The sequence below is a fragment of the Excalfactoria chinensis genome, chromosome 2 (assembly GCF_039878825.1).
Source record: "Excalfactoria chinensis isolate bCotChi1 chromosome 2, bCotChi1.hap2, whole genome shotgun sequence".
NCBI classification, from domain to species: Eukaryota; Metazoa; Chordata; class Aves; order Galliformes; family Phasianidae; genus Excalfactoria; species Excalfactoria chinensis.
Window position 1 is genome coordinate 107,397,648 of NC_092826.1, and position 24,606 is coordinate 107,422,253.

Consider the following 24,606-nt stretch of genomic DNA (forward strand, 5'->3'; position numbering starts at 1 on the left):
AATAACTTCTTTTTGTTTTCCAAACATTTGTTGGCACGTTTCTTAATGCAGAGTGAAGTAATACTTCTGTATTAGACAGACAGCTATGGAATCATGTCTTCGTTTTACTAATGATAATAATTTTTTCATATACTACTTGAAATGTTTATCTATATAATTACTATTCAATTCCTTTTAAAGGAGGATTTGGTATGAACTAAATTTAGAGGTCTTTCCTGTTGGAGGAACAGAAGTCCTGACCGGCAATTTAATTACTTTTTGTCTTTTACTTTTTTTCCTCTCCTTTCTGAAATGTGGATAAATTTGGTGGACCATTTATCCCTCGTTTTTTTTTGCTAAAGGACACCATACTCAGTTGCAGTTTGATATTTTCTTCAGTCCAGAGGAACATTTTCTTCTCCACTTCCACTATGCTATTACTGTTCTATTAGTAATACACTCTGCTTTGGGTTTCAGGCTTAAATGTGTGTATGCAATGCTACAAACTTGGGGTAAAGTGGCTGGCAGGTTGCATGGAGGAAAAGGATCTGGGGAGATTAGCTGACAGCCGTCTGAATGTGAGCCAGCTGTGTGCCCAGATGGCCAAGAAGGCCAATGGCATCCTGGCTTGTATCAGAAATGGTGTAATCAGCAGGAGCAGGGAGGTGATTGTCCCGTTGTATTCAGCATAGATAAGGTCACACCATGAGTACTGTGTTCAGTTTTGGGCCCCACACTACAGGAAATATTGAAGACATGGAACGTATCCAGAGAAGAGCAATGAGGCTGATGAAGTCTCTGGAGCATGAGTCTTATGGGAGCATCTGAGGGAACTGGAACTGTTTAATCTAGAGGAGGCTCAGGGAGACCTTACCGCTTTCTACAGCTTCCTAAAAGGTTGTTGTGTTGAGGTGGGGATTGGCCTCTTCTCATAGGGAACAGCAACAGGACAAGAGGTAATGGCTTTAAGTTACAACTTAAAGAGGAGGTTGAGGTTGGATGAAAAAAATCATAAAGAGTGGTGACTTGCTGGAAAAGGTGCCCAGGGAGGTAGTGGAGTCACCATCCTTGGAGATGTTCAAGAAGCACGGAGATGTAACAGTGAGGGACGTGGTTTAGTAGGTGTGATGGTGATGGGTTAACAGATGGACGAGATGATCTTTGTTGTCTTTTGCAGATGTAATGGTTGTACAACTTTTATTTCAAATTTGCTGAAATACGTTTCTGTAGGGGATAATATTTCATATTTCAAGGATCTGTGGTCTCTATGAAAAACTGGCATCTGTTCACGTTATCAGGGAAACTGTACTAACTTGGCTGAATTAAGTTTTCATGCTTTTTATCTTTTTCCTGCAGGTATAGCACGTTGTATGTATGGAAAACTGACATGCTGATTATTAATGTTGCAGAAGCTGTCAAAAAAAAAAAAGAAAAAGGGCTAGCTTAGGCCTATCAAATTTTGCCTCCTTAGTAGAGAATAGCTTTTATTCCATTCCTTCTTGTTTTACAATCAACCTGTTGGATTGTGAACATAAAATAGTGATCATTGGCAAAACCTGCTCTAGGAAAGCCTCAATATAAGCTTCTGAATTAATCTTTTTATATTTTCAGTGTATCTTTGCAGGAAAAAGTAAATGTATCACATAGGAGGTTAATGTATACTGAAAACTGTATGGTGTTTTAATTTATATGGACCCTTTTATTACCTTAGTCGCATTTATTGACTTAGGTAACAAGCTTAATAAAGTTCATGCTAAATCTTTGACATGCTTGTTAAAATATTCCTGATTTGTAAACATTGTTAAGTATCTTTTTATTTTGTGTTGAATGAGAAATATGCGTATTATGGTATGTTGTAAAGGCCAGGCTGTGATATCTTAACTATAGCGTATTTTTCTGCTTAATACTTCTCTCTCTCTCTCTCTTTTCTTTTTTGTTTTGTTATTATGGTTTAATTTATTTTAGGTTGGTTGGAGTACTGCAAGAGATTATTACACATTTCTGTGGTCACCTATGCCAGAAAATTATGTGGAAGGATCAACTGTCAACTGTGTCCTGAACTTTCAAGGTGAATTTAAATTAAGCAGTATCTGCCTGTATTTTCCGGCTTCCACAGTTTAAAGGAAAAGCTTATTTATGTATTAAGATATTTGGGGTTGCAGAATAGATCTAGATTTTTAAAAGCATATTTTGGAAGAGGATTTTCTGCGTCCTTTGCATGCTTTTTTTTTGCTACCAGTGTGAAGTTCATTCTTATTTTAGATGTCAAGGAAATTGTACGAGTGATTGTGTGAATCGTTATATTTTTACATGGTAATTGGACAGTGTTCACAACTGATGGAAAGAGAAGCTGGAAACTATCCAAAGGGATGTCGTTTAGTCAGTGGCGAGGTTTTTTGAATCTTGGCTTCTCTTAATGCGCTGTGGCTTTGAATGTCTTCAGTCTGTGGACTTCAGGCAATCATTCTCAATGCAAAGTAATTCTACGCAGAGAAAGAAAGGGATAAATAATGTAAATGATGGTATACTGAAGGTTCAGAGTTTCAGAGTCCCTTTTGACAGGGAAATTGCTGAAGTTTTTAGGAGAAGAATAAGGAACAAAACAGAAAATGGTAAACCATTCTACAAGCTTATACTATAACTACACTTTCAACAGCATGTGGATATCAGGTCCTTTCCCTTTCCTTCCCAGTCTCAGAAAGATGCAGTAGAACTAGAAAATGAGAGAGCAATGAGGAAAATCAAAGTTAAGAACCACCTTCTGTATTAACAGTTACATAATCTTGTCACTATTGGTTGACCACATAAAAAGGAACAGTGGCTATAGATTGTGGCCTAAGTGCTTTGGATTTACCATTAAAAGAAGAGTTTTTTCACCAAAAGAGGTGAAGAACCCAGCACTTGAACAGGTATCTTGGGAACGTTTGGAAGGATTAGATTTCCATACCCGTGGTTACACAAAGCTGCAGGAGGCCTAGACTGCTACTGACAGCAGTCTCTTTTTGAGCAGGAAGTTGGTCTGGATGACCTTCAGAACTTCCTTCTGTGTCAGGCATGTCAGCCTGAGAAGGGGAAATAATGGGGAAAAAAACACATCTGTAAAATCAGTTACCTATGGCATGAGTTGGTTATCCGTTGTTCCTTTTTAAAAAAGCAGGGACCAGGGACTGGCAGTCTGAATTACCAGTTGTGGGTTCATAACAGAGATGATACACCATCAGGATTGTATAGATGTTAAAAAGTCTAAATGTCCGAACCCATAAGAAGCACACCTCTATTAAAGTTGTTTAATGCTTTTATTCTGCGTACTACCAGTTTCTTATGTATCATCGTGTTCTTTTTTTTGCTTTCCTAGTTGGCTTTGGTGTTTGTATGCGAGTGTGGATGTATTGCTTAAAATATGATAATAATAATAGGGTAAAAAAATGAAGTATTAGAGTTTTAAAATGACTACTGATATTAGCTTACTGTCTTGTTTAAAAGCAATGGATTTATCTGTACTTGCAAGTAGCAATAGCTGGAGTGAGATAACAGTCCTTCTATTCAATAAGAATATAGATGTCAGTTATACCTAATATATGTAAGGTGATGCATGTGTATATAGTGCCTGTTAACTGATACTGGCCCAGGCTTCTGTGTTCTATAAAAAGGAAAGGCTAGGATAAATTTGGGGAGTCAAAATTAGTGAGAAGGGTGATGTTTTCCTGTTTACAGGTGTGATTGACTATGTCTGTACTGTAACACAGATAATTAGAATGAAATTCCTAAATCATGTGGTCTGATATGTATTTCTACATGGAGGCTTGCAAAATAGGGTTTATTTGTGTAGAGTATTTCTTCAGATTTGAATTTATTTTGATAGGATATTACCTACCAAATGATGATGGAGAATTTTACCAGTTCTGTTACGTGACTCATAAAGGAGAAATCCGTGGAGCAAGTACACCTTTCCAGTTCCGTACCTCTTCTCCTGTTGAAGAATTGCTCACTATGGAAGACGAAGGAAACTCCGATATGCTAGTGGTGACCACAAAAGCTGGACTTCTTGAGGTTTGATTCAGTGTTTCTTAAAATATTACCAATTTATACATTCTTACATTTTATACATACTTATGTATGCACAAACATACATGAATTAGAATCTTGAGGAGCAGACCACAAAAATACTTTAGATAGTACATAAAAGGGATGCATTTCTGCTTTGCTTTTCAGTTTTAGATTGGAATTCAGAACATTTACATGTTAGAGGAATCAGTATTTTAACAGGTTACAGGTATGCCATTGCACTCAGTCTAGGCTGCTTGTCCATCGCTGCCGTCTGTGCTCTTTGAGTAAGAAGGCTGTGCACCCACAGCACGGGGGGGGAAGACATCCTTTGTGTGAAAGTTTTTTTCCCGGTTTTTCCTGTTTTCATTCAGAATTCCACCGTTTTTCCTGTGTGTTTACATTAATCAGCCTTTTTGTCACCAAGCTGTTGTTGTCTTATTTAGCTCTTCCCAAGTGACAGCAAACATACAGTAAAAATACTTCCCTTAAAGAGGATAAAAGAGTATAAAGCTGTTATAAAAATTGCTTTGTAATGGTGTTGTAGTACTGTAGTGTAATGGTGACGTAGTTAGAGTAGTGAAACTTCAGAAATTTGGGTTAAAAGATGAAGCTGTAAAATCACGTAGCCAGAAGACACATACTTTGTGCTTCTGCTCAAATACTGGGGTAATCTGTCATCCACTTACTGCATAGGAGTCAAAGGGAGAAAAGTTACTAAGAATTCTTTTCTTTTCAACAGTTTAAAATTGAAAAAATAGTTAAAGAAAAAGAAGAGCTATTAAAGGTTACTTCTGTTCTGGAGAAAGAAACAGCACAACTCCGGGATCAAGTTGAAAGACTGGAAAAAGAACTTAACCTTGAAAAGCAGAGATGTGACCAACTGCAAACAGAGCAAAAGGTTAGTTGTTTTATCGATTAAAGCCAACTCATAATGTCTGTAATCCTGTTTTTTCAAGAACCAGTTAAACTGGGGTGAAAATCAGCTATCAAAACCCCTCAGCAGTTAGATAGACATTTACACTAGAATAGGTCAGTTCCAATTAACCTCCTGCCACTATTCCCTTTATGTCGTAAAGTGGTTAAAATATTTAAGCTTTTTGGTACCAGGCATGGTAAGGTAATCGATGACAACTGTTACCAGATGTCTGACATTTAATTGTGGAATTCATAGTGGAGGAGTAGTTGGTAGTTTAGAGTTTGCTTGCATTACCTTAAAATGAAGAATGGTTTTTCAAATAACTCTCATTAAGGAATAATTACACAGAACACGGGATATTGAAAATGGTAATAAATAAATAGTAAAATTTTAGATAAATGTTGGTAACAAAGATTGAGCCTTGGTGAGGACAAAAATAAGAAAGAACATGCCGGGAGTGAATAGTGAACTATTGGCTTCTCTAAAAGATTTTACAAAGATCTAATGGTTCTGAAACAGAAGACCTAAAAAATGAAGTTATAGTTGTAATTGATAATGGAAATACAGATTTAGCCTGAACCAAAGCTAGCTTAATTTGGAATTGTACACGTGGTAGGGAGTAAATATATACTATAACAGAGGCACACAAAAGTTGAACCTGGTATAAATATTTAAGCTACTGCTTTTTAAAAAACAAAAAACAAAAACAAAAAAACAACCAACAACTTTTAGGAGAAAATTAAAAACATGTGGGAGGGAGGTGGTGACATGGACAAATTTGAAGTAATGAAGCCTATATAATTTAGCTGTAGACAGCAGTTAATAGGCTATTTTAAAGTACTAGTATGAGTATGTCAACAGTTCTGCATGATACACCTTTGGTAGAAAGGAATTTGTTGAAGGAATTTGAGACATCTTAGTTTACTTTTGTTGGTCATAATGCAGTGAGCTACAATGCTAGGGAGAGGAAATGGCAGTGGTAAGATCTGTTTTAGAGAAAAAAAAGGTGTAAAATCCTATAAAAGAGATATTTTAATTTCAAGCACACGGGAAGATCATTTTAAGTTTACAGGACTAGAATTAAATACTTGAAAACATGCATTTCACCTATTTGCAGAATCAGAAGTTTGATGGGGAAATGAGTTAGCTATATAGGGTACCTTCCATTGTTAGTTGAGGTTCTTATTTGAAAACCTCCTTGAAAAACTGTCAGTTCTAATCCATGTTACATCTACAGTGCATCTTGAGAATGCATTTTGAGAACAGTTTGTTAGATGGGATTTTGATAGCTGTCCAGTGCGAGTAGTTAGGAACAAAAATGTGATGGTATTTCTCATGCTTAGCTGTGAATTCCTATAACAAAAATAATTTCTCTTAAGATAGCAGAAGTTAGCAGTTAAAACATTCCTGAAGTTAAATTCTATTTTTGCGTTTTGTTGGAATGGTGATGCAGTGTGAAGAACTACGCATTCCTGTTTATATGCATAAGCAGAATGCACATGCAACGTTACTCTCCAAAATTAAACTCGCATCTACTAAATCAGATGCAGTAATTTATGTTGTTTGTCATCGGAAAGTTTAACAAAAAATGCTTGTATATGCAGCTTTCTCTCAGACCTTTGAAGCTAAAAGATGACTCCCCTTTTTCCTTTCTCACTTTGTCTCTACCCCAATACAAGAGGTCAGGAGGCTATGATTTATCTTTGCTGGGAACACTGTACAGTGGGTTAATGGATTGATTTAAAGATTCTTGAGCAGCAGTTCTTCAGCACACAGTTCAATTACAATAACTGTGTATGGTTTGTTTGAAATAAGTAAAGTCAGATTATCTACTCAGCTTCACGTGACATAATTTTTATTGACAAGAAACCTAAGCAGTTCATTATTGCACTTTGTTTTTGGTAAGGCCAGAAGGGACCTCCTTGAAATGTTAAGTAGTTAAAATGTAGTTCCTTTATGTAACAGCAGAATGGATCTCCACCTGTGCTTAGTATGAAGTAGGTGGTTTTGATTCGGGTCTTCTTTCTTTTTTCCCCTTTAAGTTAAACAGTGACTATTTAAATGAGTAGTACTGTGGATTTGTTCTTCTATTCCCAGCTCATTCTTGTCACACGCATGTAGATTTTCAGTTACACTCTAAATATTTGCTGCGTGAAACTCTTTTTTTTCTATTTTTTTTTTAATGCTTTGTTTATTAGGATAAAACCTTTTATATTTAGAGTTCTATTAAAAACAAACAAACAACAAGAAAAACGAAACAGCTTTCAATGTACTGCAGAATATATTAAAGACATACAGTTATTAATGAAGTAGCCCATATAAGAAAAATAGAATTATTGTAAGAGCCATATGTCATTACTTTTGTAGTTTAAGAGGAAGCTATAGGGGACAGAAATCTTTATTTCTGTTAAAATAAACTTAAGATACGTTTCACTCCTTACAATTTTTACCAGCAATTTTTTTTTCCATTTTGCAAATACTTCTATCAAGGCATGCACAAATGGTACTTCTGATTAACCAGAAAAACCTTGCTTAGTTTCCTAAGGGCAAATAATATGGCTATCTGAGCTAATATTCTCATCTTTTGATCAACTACATTATTAAACAGCACTGTATTGAATTAGTCTGTATGTGTTGGGTTGGGCTTGGAAGGACTGTTGACTTGTTGGGGACAAGGATACCTTCCATTAGGTCAGGTTGCCCATGGCCTCATTCAACCTGACTTGGAACACTACCAGGGATGGGATATCCACAGCTTCTCTGGGCAGCCTGTTTCATTGTCTTACCGTTCTGTTGGAAAGAATTTCTTGATTACAAATCTAAATCTTCCCTGTTTTAGTTAAGAATGAGGATTCCCTTGTCCCGTTGCTACTGGCCCTGGTAGAAAGTCTCTCTGCATCTTAGAAACTCTCCTTAAAAAATGAAAGGTCACAGTGAGGTCTCCCCACAAAGACTTCTCCAATCTCAACAACCCGATCCTTTTTATCACAGGAGAGTTGTTCCAGCACTCAAACCATTTTTTGTAGCCTTTAAAATAACTGAGTTGAATGGAGTTTGGATTGTGTGACTAGGTGTCATATAAAGTAAGTTGTCTTACTGCGGTACAGTGCAACAAATGGAAATGAAACTAGAGGTAGGAAAGCTCTAGATTTGCTGTTTGAAAATGATTTGCTAAAGCAGTTTTCTTAATGTCCCCTTTTTATTCATATTTGTTTATATGCCCTTAGGATAACTTCCCCTTTTCTTGGTACTGATTTTTCAGTCTTTTGTTTTCAGAAATAGCTCCAGTTATTTGGAATGAGAATTGTTCATAGAAGAAAATGATTTCCTAAAATGAACAATGTCACAGTTCTACCAAACTACTGTTACCCTCCTACTCTTGATTATTGCGTTCTCTTGCATGCTTAGTTACCGTCATAGAGTTCTGGGCAGCAGAGCCATTGTCCTGTGTCTGCCTTTTGACTTGTTGGGATGCTTTGTAAGTTGTTCTTTATGGACTATTTGGGGGAGTTTGCTGTGGAGATATTAATGACCTGGATATGGATGCCTGCCTTTGCAACTTCCTGTAGTGTACCTGCTTTAGCAGGGGGAGTTGGACTCAATGATCTCTTCAAGTCTCTTCCAACCCCTGCAATTCTGTAATTCTGTGAAAATATTAGGAGAAAATGCAAGCTAAAGGAACACAGTCTTTTGGGAACACAGTATGTCAAATTAAAACTATTCAGGTATAATATAGTCAGTGTTCCACCAAATCTAAATGATGGACTGTATGCACACTTGTAGGTGAGGCAGAGATTTGCACCTGTGTTTGTATTACTATGGACTGGCAACTCTAAAGGTCACAAAAAACTGCCAGTTTTAGTTTGCTAACAGTGTCCTTAAAGTTCAGGAAATTGTCTTTAGTTGCCCTCTCAGGAGGGGGAGGAAAAATGAATTCAAGGCATAAAATGATTGTTACTAGAGTTGTTGAAACATTGCTTCTTGTGCAAGTTTTGCATGCATAGCGCTCCAGGTCACCTCCTGTTTCTAAAGGCATCTATTTTAGGGTTAGCCTTTTGTTGGAGTAAAAAAGTATCTGTTTTTATCAGTATTCTACACAGTGGTTCTTTAACATAGTTTTCTTAGATTTTCATCACCACTGTCACAGGAAAAGAATGTTTGCATGACACCCAGATCTGTGTTAGCCAGTGCTGGTGCTCAAACAGAGCATGTGCTCCAGCACTGCTGTTGCTTTTCCTACAGAATTCCCAGCTCTGCGCTGGGAATTGCATAGGCCCAAGAGAAAGCATTCGATTCAGTCAGCAGTTTTTTCTACTGAATCTATATTTTGCCCTTCATATAGAAAAGGCCACAACCTGTTGTGTGTTTGCTTCACGGTATACGGAGTGAAGTTTGCAAAACTTCAGCAAGCAGCTCTCCACGTACAGGTTCCCTTAGTGAGTCACAAGTACATAAAACTGGATGGATATCGCATAATGTTTTGACAGACTAGATTAAATCACAATACTGTTTTTTTTTCATTGATGGGCATGGTGTCCTTTGGCATGGTCTTTTGTGTTGGTGTGGGTCAGCTGTCCTGGCTCTGTCTCTGCAGCCTATTTCTGAGCTGGTTAAACTATTTCTACACCTTTTTCTCCAGATTACATGAAATCATCTGTCAAAAAGTTTTAACTGTCTGCTACTATGTGTGGGGATTCTAAAATACTGGAAATATTGCAGAAATATTGAAGATATTTCAGGAATCTCACATCTTTTACTGAACCAGTTTTTGTTAGTGCTTTGCAGTTGATATTTTTACTGGTATGATGTTCCTCAATAATAGCATTTTTTAGGTTTGAATCATCCTGTATATACAGCATGCAACCCTGGTAATACAACACTGTTAAAATGATGATGTGATTAGTCACCGTGATTGTTTTATTTAAGGTGATGTGATAGGTACGTGGTCACCAAAACTCTTTCAGGTTGCTTTCAACATAAATGTCTTTCCTTTTGTTTCCTTCTGAGATCACTTGTTTACTGGTACATAATCTGGTGTGAGAGCTGCATCACTAAGCTGCTTTTACTTGAAAGGTAAAGGAAAGCTGAAGAACATTGATTCAGAAATTGATTGCCTTTTCATATATAAAATAACACAAAACAATAATAAAAATATTTCCAATATTTTCATTATACGTTATAAATATAAAAAATATTCCTGAATGCACGCTTTCTGTGGGAAATTTTGTGTTGTTTTTTTCTGCTCCCAGTTTATCATGGACTTAAAGCATACTTCCTGACAGCAGTGTACTTATCTACTCTGCTAAGTTTTAATATTGCCTTCTAGAAAAGAGGAAGCACACAGCAGTTATAATATCAGTCTTTCATGGATTTGCTCTTTTGACACTGCAGCTGCTCGGTTTTGTAAACACAGGTTTTCTGTATTTTTGCAGAGGACACCTTGTATGTCTGATCTTTTGCTGTCTTTTGTCTCCCTCTAGTGGGCAAAGAGTACTTCTGAACTGGTTTCTTTACTGTTCGATTGGCTTTAAGTCTTATTCCTATAGCAGAGGTGTTCCAACACCTTTAACTTCGGATAGAAGTGACAGATATAGGAATCACCAGCTTGATGTTTGACCCTATGAATATCTACAAAGTCTTTCCATTGTGACACTGGTGTAAAGAGAGGCAGAAGTGAGTGTACAAACTTAATGGACTTGTTCTATCCCCAGCTTTTTGAATGTTTATTTCACTATTGAGTACTGAGCTAATTCATCTATCTGGTAGGTCATTTTAACAGGGTATCCATCCAAACCCTGATTCTCCTGAGGTGTGCTACCTGCACAGTAGCTTTATTCAGGAAAGAATTTTATTCAAATATTAGGGATCTGTTTGAGTTGGCTTCTGATACCATCTTACAAGGGGAATTTCTCTGGTTTGACTGTGACAGAATGCTGCTGTGCGCTGTGATCTGTTTGCAGTGTAACTACCCAGTTCAGATTGCATGCACTGAAGTAAATTAATCAAGTATGTGTTTTAGTGCCTCTTTAAATCAAACTGTACTGTTTTTATATATGCTACACACCCTGCAGGCTAAGGAGCAGGGAGATTCACTGTTTTAAAACAAAGCAAAAGTAAAGCAAAAGCCTACCGTATAAAATAACAATTTGAAGATACAAATTAAACAATCGTAATTTGAATTGTCACCAGCAATTACAGTACCAAAGGGTACTGTAAATGTACTGTGAAGAGAAAACCCTGTTTTATTGATTCAGTGATAGTTCTTTGTATGAATATTTCTTAAACCAACTCGTTTAAATTTATTTCACCGAATGAATGGAGATACTCTTTGGTGTTTTAGGTAGGTGTCCTGCCTGCACTTCAATTCAAATTGCATGTTCACGTGAATGAGTTTTTGCAGCTTCTAGGGAAAGTACAAGGAAGTGAAGAAACGATCATTCTGAAATGCCTGTGCTGCAAACTCATAGTCAGTGTGTAAATGTTTGGGTTGTCTCCTGGAGAAGAAGTACACACCTGTCCTTTTCAGTTGCAGGATGACTGATGTTCTGTAGATGAACTTTTACAGAGTTGGGCCTTGGTTTTGTACAAAGAGGCATGTAGTATTTGTTCTGTTTAACAATGTTAGTTGAATTAACACGTTTAAATTACTACCATATTAGGTTTTGGGTTAGAAAGATTTAAGTGTTCAGAGCAGTATTTCTGTAGCCTGTCACAGTGATTAAGATAAAGACTTAATGACATAGAATTTGTTTGAGACCTGTTTACTGTTTTACTTTGCTGAATGATTAACTTTCTTTTTGGAAAGGAAACACAGTTTGAGGTTTCATTTCAGAATGTCTGGGCATTGACAAGTATTCAGATGGATTTTTCAGTGACCACAGAGACTCTGTGTTGTGTTCATTGCTTGTGTTCATTGCTTGTCCTCTCAGATAGTTCGGACAGGATATGAAGTCAGCCTGGTGTTTCATACGGTTCTGTTGGAGCAATTCTGATATCAGTGGACGAAACAAAAGGCAACTGCAGATAATCAATCCAGATTCCTGAAATTCTCAGTGGGGTATGAAGCATAGCGATTCCCCTGAAATAAAGTTTAATCCAAGTAAATCAGAGCAGCTGAAACTTGAACGATGCTGCTAACTTATTTCTTGATTTAAAAAATAAATGCAATGACAATGTTAAGATGGCAGGTTTTTTTTGCAGAGGGTGGGACAGATTTTCACGTGATTACAATTAAATTCTTTTTTAAAACAATCAATTTTAAGTCCTTTGCCATTTTAGAATGACAGCAAGAAAAAGATTTTGGGTGCACCATCTTCAGTTGTCTGAAGGTACATCAAACTTTTCAGCCTGGAATTTTGGTTCCTGGAAAATAAATTCACTTGGCATCTACCTCAAGTTTTCCTTGTTGCATTTCTTCAGTTAGACTCTTAGAAATTACAGTAGTTTTTGTCTTGGCAGCTTTTGTTTTGCAGCAGTGAAGCTGCCTTAGATAACTTCTGGCTTCTTATTCTTACCCTTGTGGTGCAATTCGCTTCTCCCCTCCATCTGTAAAACTGTTGGAGGTGGGGGGACTGCATTTGTAAACTGGATTAAAGAGTGTACAAATAATGTACAAATAATCTTTGAAATAAGTCTTTCTAAAGCAGTTTACTAAAACGATTCATGCTTTTGCTGTGTTTTTCTTTCGGTTAAGTCACTGGAAGAAAAGGTGGATTAGTAGACATCGGATAAATTAAGATGAATTAATCAGCAACTTAATTATCATCCTGATACCAGCAGTTGTACATGTTGATACATTTATTATATTCTTCCACTTCAGACTGTGCCTAAAACAGAGTCGACCTTTACCTGTAAAATAGTCAAAGAGCACTCATTTTAAATTTTATAGGCTCTGAAACCACTGTAACCAGAGTGTATGGGACCGGGATTGCAGCATCTAAATTGAATTGCTAAGAATTCTGTAAAATAACAAGTCGTCTCTAAAAATTAATCCTTTCTTCTTTCAAAACTGTAGGCTTTAGTTGTATCTAAACAAGTTTATTAGGTGAGAATCTGTTAAGTATGGAACTTTTACGTTTTAATACCATGTCCCTTTAGAATAACTAGGAAAGCAGCATCAATTGTAATGCTGTTTGTGGAGTGTATTTTTTCAGGCCATTAATTCCTTTTAATATATGTTACCTTTGGCAGCCTGTTTGAACTGTTTGTACAGTTTGTGTATGTAATGTATTAGATTAAATTCTTTTGAAGGCACTTAGGTTACAACAGTTACAGTTATGCCAAAGTGGTGTTTAGAGAAAACACAGATATGCATTGAAATAGGCTTTTTACTATACTAGACTTTCAAAACAGGGGTGGGTAATTAGTCTCCACTGCACTAGGGAAGGACAAGCAGTTATAATGTGTTGTTGCTGTTGGTTATATGGCAAGTTTTACTTGCAGTACAGTCTTTAATTAAAATATCCTGCCTTCATTATGCCGAACTACGTACACTTTTGTTTGCAGGAAGCTGATAGATCTTCAAAAACAGAAGCCTTGCAAAAGTTGTCGGTCTCATTGAAAACACAGTTGGAGGACAAACATTGTATTCATGATCCTTCCTCCAAATTCTTAATTATTTTAAGACACATTATAAAGCCTCTTAGATTTCAGGTAGTTGGAATGGATTGCTCCTCTTCCTTTTTAATAGTATCTGCAACAAAAATTAAAATCTACTTTAGATGCTCATTTAAGGTTCAGGAAGTGTTTGAGACATCGGTTATATGTGCCACCCTTACAATTCACTTCCCCTCTTTCTTCCCAAATCATAATGTCCTAACCTCTGTTTAGTTGCTTGTAAAAACAGGGCTTAATTACACTTGCGAGCAGCATATTTTTGACAATTAATGAGAAAAAAAAAAAAGTCCTCATTATATTTTATTGTACTTAAAACATTGTTAGTTAAGTGGAATCTATCCAGTAGGGGTTCTCCATGAACTCTGGTTGATGTGTTTCTCATGATACAGCAGTACTGTTTTGTTGTTTCGAGGCATTAAGTTCTGTTTAAAAATGATGAACAGATGAACTAGTGCTTTTATCTTCAAATGCAGAGTGAAAAGACAGCTTGTACCTTAGTCTGTGCACAAACACTGTAAGTCATGCTGGAGTCTCTCATGTTGGTCAGTCTGTCTTGACCTTGTTTACATTTTGATTCTTATCACTGGCCTGGTTGATAATAAGCTGAGCTTTCTTAAATGTTGGTAACAGAAATGGTGTTGTGTATTACTGATTATTTTTCTCAGGAAAATAGCATTGTATTGAAAATAATGTTTCTCTGGGCCCGTTTATAAACGGTCGTTTTACTGTAGTGGAGGTGACATTTAACTCTCCACTGCTTTGAATGGTATGGAGATGACTGTCATTAGAATAATGAATACTTGATGCAGCATCTCATCTTGGATCTCTCATTGTGACCAAGGATTGACTTCTGAGAATTGTCATCATCCTGTATCTCTTTTGTGAGGTCCCCAAATGTTCAAGCTAGTAGAATGCAATGCCATTACTAGCTTTTCGTCACATCAGCGCCTCCATTCTTTTCTTCTTACTGTGACTCCATTCAGTGGTGTAGTCAAATGCAAGTATCTCTTATTTTCAGGTGAAAGAAAGTACAAATGAAAGTAAAGTTCTTTTGTTTTTAAATTTGAGCAGCCATTGGTTAATTTGCAGAGAGGAGATGGGTAAACAGTTACAAAATGTATCTTTGTCCAATATTGATAGTCTCTGGTAGATTGCACTAACTGTATGCTAACTGTATGTGTTGAAGCATACTACCTATTGACTCCTTACTAGTACATTAAATAACCACAGCAAATGTAATATCTTCCTATACCAGGAAGGCAGTTCAAAATAGGTATGTCTTACATTTTGGGGAAGAGTAGAAATGCAGTGGCTGTCAGCTCGACACTGAAGACTTACATTTGCTCTAAAGTAAAAGCATTGAGTAATTTTAAATATTCTACATTTTTAGGCTGTTTTATATAAAATATTTCAATTGTGTAAATGTGATACTGTTTAAGCAGAATGCTCAAATTCATATTGGAATGCTGCGTGGCTTACTGTGTTAGAATAGTAAACATGACTTGGAGCATACGTATTTTGATCTTTTATCTGATAATAAATTGCTATAATTTTATTTTTTATGGAAACAATGTACGTGCTGTTGTTTTGCAAGACTTAAGGTCTTGAAGTAGAATGTTTGTAAAATAATCATTGATATTAGCAATAAAATACATAGTAAACCTATGTGTTGTATATGAGGTAGAAATGAACAATATTAATATATTTGAGCATTAATTCAAATGGTGTTTTGTTGTTTTGGAGATGTGCATTCTCAAATTGTGCACTTGCAATTTTTTAATAGACTAATATTCAAGCGTCAGAAACTCTTAAAACTGAAAACGATGATTTGAAGAAGAAGCATGATGAAGTTGCTTCAAAAGTGCTCCAGCTTGAGGAAGACATCATGACTGTTACTCAGAAAGCCATTGCAAAAGAAACAGAGTTAGACAGGTATTAAGTCTTTTTGTCCCCTACCTTCCTTATTTTATGGTTTCTTTCCATAGTCGTTCTTTCAAACTAAGACTTTTTAATATGTTGATGATTTTTGAACATTAATAGCTTCTTACTATTAATTTATTAATTCCTAGTATGAAGGACAAGCTGAAGAAAGTGATGCTTGAGAAAGACCAACTTGAATGCGTGTTAAAAACAGAAAAGGATGTAAAAGAACTTTATAAGGTAACTATATTCTTTGTACATGTATACGCTAAAATGTTGAAATAAAAGTAATTTTTTTCATGAGCCTGCTGTCCTACTCTGCCTAATTTGATGTAGCTCTCTGCTTAGCAAAGTAGATGCAGAAACTGATCAAGCTTTAGGAATATTACCCCTAAACTTAGTTGAGTTGATTGATGACTGTTAGTTTTCATACTCGTTTTTGGGTTTTCTTGCGTGTGTGTGTTTTGGTTTTTTTGGAAGGAAATATCCTGTTTCTGGTTGGTATGCTGAAATAAGGAAGTCTTTAGGTTGTGGGAAAGAAACTGTGCTTATATGTGATTATTTACATTCATAGAAAAATATCTTGTACATGGCAGGCAACGTCAGATTTTTATAGCAGAAGTCATCTTAGAAGTCTCCAAATGTCTTTCAGTGTATGCAATTTGTCTGTAAATAAGCAGCAGAAGTCATCTAGTCTGTGAGTGGACAACACTTGAGCACAGCAGTTATCATTTATAGGCATTATATGATAGTCTTGATGATATTTTAAAAGCGGCTCTAGTGTTGTTCTAGTAGTTTCCTGTCTTGGTAGCTGGATGTTGCTGGTGTAGTCCTGTTTGCCTAGGTAACTGCAAGTAGACACAACCAGAAGAATAATTTCTCTTTTGTTCAAGTAATTTTGCTTGCATTTGGTTTTTCTGCAATTGTGAAGAGAGAGGTTCATTTTCAAAAGCTTGGTTTGGTACGTGTAGAAATCAGGAGCTTAGCTTCTAGCTAAGAGCACATCTACTGTTAGATGATCGAGCTGAAAGGATTTCAGCAAGGAATCTTCTGCCAGGGCAGCGACATTACCAAATGTTTTATTTTTCTCTTTACCAGTTCTGCTTTGTCTCAGAGATGAATCAGAATTTAGCAAACATTTAAAAGAACAGGTAGGCAGCTTTTTTCTTAATGTGGAAGAAGAGTTTGACATTTTTTAGCATCATTACAGATACACTTGAAGAATACAGGAATAGAAAACACCAAACTAGTAAAAGAGATCGAGACATTTAAGAATTTGGATGCAAACAAAGAAAAGATGATATCGTATTATAAAGAGGAGGTTGGCAGATTACAGCTATTTATAGCTGAAAAAGAAAATATGAAGAAAGCTTTTTCGCTCACCTCATCAAATAAGGTAAGCGTTGCTAATATAATTGGCCTACTTTAAAATAAATTTATCTGAGATAGTATTTGCTTGAAAAGAGAAAGGAAGATATTGATATTTTCAGGAAACAGGCTGAGAGTCAAAATGATTGTGGTGTTCTCAGCAGAAAATAAACCAAGGAGAAAGTGAATTCAGTATTGTTTTGGTCATCCTGAGCTTGTTGAGGTGCCTCATGTAAAGAAATCTGAGATGAACTTTGTGTGGAAAAAGTGATTTGTGTTTTTGGGAAAAGAGTTAGGAGTTAGTTTCCTCTGAGTTAGGAAGTTGTATGCATGACAGAGACTGAAGAATAGAGAAAAGAGTGCAGTGTTGAGAATACAGAGGATGATGGAGGAGAAAAGAGGAGGCTTCAGAAGGTGTACTGAAGGACTTTGGTCTGGTACTGTTAAGATACAATGATGTAATGCTGGAGGAAGGGTAACATACCATGTAAATTAACTAAGTCGACTGAGAAATCATCATTAAGAGTAGGATTTATTATGAGGAGGTGACTTTTGCTATGCAGTGTAGTAATACTGTGGTTAGCAAGCAGTTTGGTGTAGTAGGAGAGTGAATGTGCTAAAGAGCTGATATCCGTGCTGTACATGGTCCAAGGTGGTTACTTAAAAATAGTTTCAATGTGGTGCTGTGGATGGAATACCTATTAGATGTTGGAGTCTGCTAGGTTTGGTCTTGATGCACGTCTTCTGGTTTCACTTTATCCAAGAGGATTCCTGTATCCCTCCCATGAGAGTCTTCTGTGATGTGATCTGAAGTGTGGTGGGTAATAGTAAAATGACTGGGTGCTTTGCTTCAGAAATCTGCTCTTGATCCAAAACAGAAAGATAAGTTCAAGTTTTTTGGGCCAGCATGGAAAAGTCAGATTATGCAGGTTAATGCAGATTTTATTCGTCTTATGTATTTTTTCAGTATTCATCTCACTGAAAGAGCAGCATAAATTATGAAGGAAGAGAGATTTCTAACTTGTGTTGCTTTAAAATGTAAATACAAGCAGAAAGTAGTGCTATTGAGAATGGAAATAACGAGAAGAAAAAAAGAGATGCCTATATTGCTTTAAGTTACAGCTTGCATTCTTTTTATCTTTTGACTGCTGTACAGTTTTGTATCTGACCATACTAAACTACTCCAGTATTTTGCTTTAAAGTAAAAACGTGTAGTGTGTACACCAGCACAGGAGGCCCCATACACTGATGTCATTTACTAACACAGAGAAGCATTTATGACATTGCTGGTGGAATCATTAACATTTTTGGCTTACACTATCAAGTAGTAGACATATACTGAAATATGTTACTGATGCATGATGTACTGTAAAGGTACCTAAGGGTACTTCACAGCATCTCCTAGTCCATCCATCTTCATAAATGTTTACAGAATCTACATTCCATTGGACTTGCTGTGTAATCTTCTATGTGATTATTAAAAATTAACAGTGGACTAGATATTTGATTTTTATGTCTAGACTCACCAATATGAAATTACATTGTCTTCAGGAAGCCCAGATCCTGCAAGCGGCTTACAGTATTTACTTTTTATGTTACTTATTATGATCTTGGGCTTTTCTGAGGATTGAGAAGTCAGTAGTGGAGCTTGGTCAGTGGGCCCTTGGCCTGCCCTGTGGCCCTTGGGCTGCCCTATGAAGCTGCTGCGGTGCCAAGTCTTAGGTGCTGCATGCTTCAGCTTGCTCTCTGTTACTTCTTGTTCTCATGTCCTTCTATAAAGCATATTGGGCAACATCTTAAGAGATGGAATTGCATGAAGAACGTCTGGAAACTGTTTTATGTTGTCTTATGTAAAACACTTGTAGACATTGTAAGGCCTCTAATGCTCTAATTCTACTGTCTTACTGTGGAATCAACTTAATTTTTTTGAAGTTGGCTGGCTGTTCGTGCCTGTTATGATTTCTGTGTGTAGGGGAAAAAAATTGTTATTGAATATGCTTAAACTAAAGTTGAAAATACAACAAATATCCAATATGGGTAAAACAATAATGCCCAAATGCGTGCTTTGAGATGGTGATTGCTTGAAGACCTTTATATTATAATGAGGGGTATTTGCAGATCATAGTTGGCAAAGAAGGCAAATGAAGCACAAACTTTTGGATTTGTTTTTTTTTTTTTGCCAGAACAGCCAAGTAGATTTTTCTTTGGAATGTTCCAAATCCCTTCCCAACATTCATTTGAACTTTGAAATGAAAGTGATTGATTCTCTTCCTCTCTTTCCCAGGAGGATGCAGCTATTTTGAAAGAGCAGCTTCGGAAAGCTGAAGATCAGATTCAGGCTAGCAAACAAGAAGCTGTCCTAATGTCAAAAGAGCTGAGTGATGCAGTAAATGTGCGAGATAAAACAATGGCAGATCTTCACAGTGCACGTCTGGAAAATGAGAAGTTGAAAAAGCAGCTTGCTGATGCTTTAGCTGAACTTAAAAAAATCACAACTTTGAAAAATGAACAGGTACATTGTTAGTTCTTAGTGCTCAAGTCTTTGTGCATTCACAAAATCTGTCAGGGAAAGATTTGTTAATATTGGGGAGTAAAAATGCTTTCTTGGATAGTTACTATAAAATAGGAACTTATTCTGTACTCACATAGGCTAATTTGGCTTTCTATAATTAGAAAATGAAGGTTTTTGGGGAATAGTGCTGTTTGAACAGAAGGTAGAACAGTTTTGTTCTTTTTTTGAATTTCTGTAAAGGAAACTGCGAACACAACAGAGCAGGAACTGCGCAGAGAAGTTGAAGATCTGAAGCTTCGTTTACAAATGGCTGCTGACCATTACAAGGAAAAATTCAAAGAATGTCAAAAACTTCAAAAACAAGTGAACAAATTTACGGAGCAGGCAGTAAGTGAATGGAGGAATTGCACTTGCTTTTCTAACTTTGCAGCAACTATTTAATTTCCCTTTGCAAAAAACCAACAATTACAATTGTGCTAAACAATTGGGTTTTACTTTACTGTTTTCTTCTATAAATCTGAACTATTTCTGTGCATTCTTAGATGCAGCTGATAGATGTAGTAAGCTATTAGAGTTTGGATGATTGTATAAGCCTAACTTTGTTCAAGGAAGAATTTTGAAATTGAAACGGGGAAGTGCATAATTAGTAACCACCACCTCCAGAAACAAAAGACAAACAAGTAGAAACAGACAGCCTAGTCCAAACATTGTGGAAGTGGAGAACTTGAAGGAAGACTGAGTGGGGAGGGCATTTCCACGACCCAGTGTATAGTCCTATTCCATTTCTGTTTGATGTTCTGAGCACTCTTGAAACTTTGTTCTGTAATTAAATGAGGATTTTGTAATGATGGTGTCCATCTTATACCACATGGTAGATGAACTTGTTAGTGAATTTCAGTCAGATTTGAGAGAGCAGGGCTGGTGATGGAGTGGCAGACTTAAGTGTGGAAAATAGCAGTGGCAAGATGAGGGATGTAGCTTAGTGAGAACTGTTGGTGATAGATGGGTGGTTGGACTGGATGATCTTGGATGTCTTTTCCAACCTTGGTGATTCTGTGCATCAGTAGCTGATTTAGAAAAGAACGTGCAAATTATTTAGACTACCTGAAGAACAAATGGATAAAATTACCTGGCTTCAATCAACAAATTGCTTTCAAAATTTGTTTCTCATCCAGAAGGTCAATGGTGAATGAAGTGTCACATTAAAATGCTTGTGGCTTTTCTTTCGAAAATATTACAGATCTTGACTGTGTTGTAGATCTGATACCAACCTCAACTTTCACTTTTTTAACTTACAGCAGCAGAAGTACAGCACTCATTATTAATACTGACTTCATATTCTAGTGAGGTGTTAGCTTTTAACTGATGGTTTTAAATGTAACTTTTTCTCCAGAGAACAAGATGTTCTAATAATTTGCTTTAAAATTACGGTTTCTAGGGGAAAGGAACTTTGTAAAATAAGACTATAAAAATTATCCAAGACCGTTTTCAGTGTTAGTAGAATAGTACTGGTTTGTGTATTTATTATGCTCTTGGTTTCCATTCTTCCTCATCCAATTTTGGAGGAGGTGGTAGTGGAAGAAATGTTACTTTGTGCTTCGGATTTCATTTAATAAAACACCAAAACAAAATTTCTTTTCACAAAGAAAATCGCGGGGAATCAGCAGAAACTGACAGATGCATCTAACGTTGTGACAGCTACTGCCATCGTTACAGACAAAAAGTTGCCTGCATCACCAGGTATCAACAGCTTAGATTTTATCTGTTTGTATCTGCCTGAAAGTGGTGTCTTTGTGAAGTAGTCCGTAAACATATTTCTAGTATAAACTAGGTAAAGTCGTTCTGTCGTAGTTAAAGGAAGGAAAGCTGGTTAAAAATGTGAAAACTCATCTAAAAAGCTGTTTTTGTTTTTTTTTCTCCAAGGAATGGGGTTCAGAAATAATTTCATTGCTTTTGTTCAAAACGGTTAATATTAACTGGGACTGAAATCTGATTGTTTTGCTTGATAGTTAACACAGAACTGCTTTTGCCAATGGAGTTGATTTAAGAAATAAGAAAACCATCCCACCCGATTTCTCGAGTTATGTACAGTAGCGTGCAAAGCTTGCGGTTGTGTTGCAGTGACCGTCCAATGGAATATTCTACTGTAAAATCAAATCCACAGTAAAATTCTGGTTATTTGATGACAACGTCAAGTCCATAGAATGTTCTCATTATTTATAGGCTGTAGTAGTTTTATTAGAGAATGTTTAAGTTATAATTTTTATGATCTATTAAGTTCTTAGAAAACTAATCTTATAGAGTAGACATAATAGCTTATAACTGAGCCTAGTTTATTATTCAGTTTAAATTGATAAATGCTGAGTAATCCTGTGCTCGATGCCTTAAAGTTGACACACCTTTCCCTCTGTACCGACTGTAGGTTGTAATTTCTGGTTGGTTTCAACCCATTTTCATCAAATGCAAGTGTTTCTTAGAACAAATACAGTTCCAGTAAGACCAGTTATGATGTGTGATGGGATGAAGCAGATTGCTGAGGCATTCCATGTTGTGAAAAGAATAATAAAATAGCCAGTGTGATATTGAAAAGAAAGTATTCTAATGTTTACTTTCTTGGGAGCTCACAGGAGAGTTACCTGTTTTTGTACTGATCTGTGTGGTAGGCATGTGTGTATTTATTCCCCTCTTCTGTAGGGGAGAGAGAGCTGAAAGATACTGATAGGACTGTTGATGTTTCGGTATCGTATGGCTAGTGATTCATTTATCTCTTTGGATGACATGGAGCACTCTGTTCTCAACGCAGCGTCAGATTTGGCCTGTCATCTCTTTCTTTGATACAGACTTCATTTATAGAACAAAAAAATCAATGTTTGTGTTTTTTTCTTCAATGTTCACAGTTAGCCCCATTTCATCTGATGTAGTTTCGGAATTCATGGTTAAGGAGCAAGTACGTGAAATGAATAAAGAAATTGCTGAGAAAACAGAGAAGTATAAGAGATGCAAGCAAATGTTGGCAGTAAGTAAATGACTGATTTGGAAAGCCGAACAGAACGCTCTAGGTGCTAAATCTTAAAACCACAAAGCTTACCCACATGATTTGCCTTGTGGCTTGTTTGTGTGATACTCCATGCTTAAGATAGAAGTGTTAATATGATGAAACACTTTTTTATTGAGTCAGCTTTCAATTACCTATTCATTTGCTTCTTCTTTGGAGATTAAAAAAAATAACAAAGTCAGAACAGTTAGATTTAAAGTTAGAATTAAAAACTTGGAATTTTAGTGTGCTAATATGCTTTGTTTTCAAATAACCATAAGACATTCACAGACTGTCGTGAACTCAGTTTATAATCCTAATCCTCTTACTTATCACAAGGTGACTGTACATTCAGGAGAGGATAACAGAATAATAATTGCCATGTAACTGTGTTCACCGTCCCATCAATAGAGAGCCTTCATTACCATCCACTAGCTATTGCTTCTATAGTGGGGTCCAAGAAAACCTTTGCCTTTGACTTTCTGGATGAAACATATTTAAGGTGATTGTAAAAGTTGCAGGGGAAAGGGTTTCATATTGAAATGAGGCACTTTAAAGAGCAGCGATGTAGTGTGGTGTTAGGATTCTGTTTATACGAAGGAACTTGTAACAGTGAGGCTGAGGAGAAGCAGCAGTATATTGAAAACTCAAGAAAAAATGTATATTGAACACTATTTTCATAATATCCAATGCTCAGAGCCACTGTAGAGAGGCAGGTTTCACTCACTGAAGACATCTGTAAATAGTTTAGTTCTAAAAGCATAGAGTTGCACAGAGCCATTGTTTTAAACCAGATAAATGAAAACAGGTATAAATGTTTCATGCTATGTTATGAACTGCTTCAGGGTGAGAAGATGAAATGCAGCGCTTACGCTGATGAACTGGCTAAACTGGAGCTGAAATGGAAAGAACAAGTGAAAATCAATGAGGGTATAAAATTACAACTAGCAGCAATGGAGGATCAGTATAAAGTAAGTTACTGATTTTTTTTGTTGGTTTATTTTGTTATGACAATGAACGGTATCCTGCTCTTAACTTACATGCTCATCTCTAATAGCTCAGTAGTTCAGTTTTAATGGGAATAAACATGAAATATGTTTTTTCTGTAAAAAGAAAATATGTCTTGCTCTGTAAAAGCAGCACGTTCTTTTGATGTTTCTTTTAAAGTAAGGCAGAACTTCTAAGTAATACACTTAGCAAATGGCAAACTGATGTCTTTTAATGCTGTGGATTTAAAAGAAACTGTAACCAACTTTAATCTATTACTACAGGCAAAAAGTCGTGGAGTTCTGATTTCTTGTTGCTTACAATAACATTAGCAGGAATATTGGTCGGTGTATTTGTCTAAAATCTTGGTACTGAATGCTGCATGACCATTGTAGTAACATGTAATGCATTTTGCTTTGAGTTAACAAGAGAGATTGAAGATGAACAATGTATTATTTTTAAAATCATCTTGAGACAATTAGTTAAATTTAGGGGATTTCAGCTGTAACTGTAGTGTAGTGATGTAACTTACATGCACCAGAAAGTCAAGCATAATGAGCAGCTTTATCTTACCCAGATCCTTAATCTTTGAGGTTGTGCTGTTAGTACATATGTTCTAGTGGCTTCTTGGGTAAACACGGGAAAGATAAAAGCAACCCATTTCTCCCCAGACCAGCTTTTAGACTTCTGCTCAGTCTTATGGTAATTATTAGTTCAGTTGATAGGGTAGGAATGCTCAATATTGCCCAGTGAAAGAGGCTTACAGTGAACTGTGGTTGTATTATTTCTAGTAAGAACCCCTTCTCATTAGGAATTGTAACACCTATTCATTATAAAATACTAAATTAATCTACAGCTCATTTCAGCATAGGCAGTGCTATCCCTGTGTGATTTTAAACACTCTTTTAAAATTCTAATTTGCTATATAAAATGCACGGCTCTTCCCAAGTTATTGAATTTTGTTAATTAAAACAGCTATCACTTGCCACACATAATTTAATGAAAAATGAGTTTATTTATTTTGTACTTAACAGCAGGAGTAATAAATAATTGGTTCTGAAGTTGAAAAGATTTTGACTGCAATTGAAAAATATGTTATCATGAGTGCGGGTATAAAGATGGAAGAAAAAGTCAGCTTTTCATTGCAGACACTGAATTTCTCTCTCTTTGAACTCAGCTGGGGAAAATAATTTAAGAATTGGAGAAAAAAAGATACTTAAGTATATA

General features: G+C 36.2%; 1 protein-coding gene across 7 annotated transcripts in view; it reads left to right on the forward strand.

Annotated features, from left to right (window-relative positions):
* The window catches only part of TAX1BP1 (Tax1 binding protein 1), a 48,176-nt gene that overhangs the window by 11,543 nt on the left and 12,027 nt on the right, over positions 1-24,606 (forward strand). For 2 of the 7 annotated variants that reach the window (XM_072328700.1, XM_072328701.1), the window contains exons 3-13: positions 1,945-2,047; positions 3,842-4,029; positions 4,766-4,924; positions 15,342-15,490; positions 15,628-15,718; positions 16,689-16,874; positions 19,131-19,358; positions 19,599-19,745; positions 21,005-21,098; positions 22,256-22,374; positions 23,238-23,363. In XM_072328700.1, the coding sequence (XP_072184801.1) occupies positions 1,945-2,047; positions 3,842-4,029; positions 4,766-4,924; positions 15,342-15,490; positions 15,628-15,718; positions 16,689-16,874; positions 19,131-19,358; positions 19,599-19,745; positions 21,005-21,098; positions 22,256-22,374; positions 23,238-23,363 (1,590 nt within the window). The remainder of the gene's footprint in view (positions 1-1,944; positions 2,048-3,841; positions 4,030-4,765; positions 4,925-15,341; positions 15,491-15,627; positions 15,719-16,688; positions 16,875-19,130; positions 19,359-19,598; positions 19,746-21,004; positions 21,099-22,255; positions 22,375-23,237; positions 23,364-24,606) is intronic. The other 5 variants (XM_072328702.1, XM_072328703.1, XM_072328705.1 and 2 more) reach the window with 3 other exon arrangements.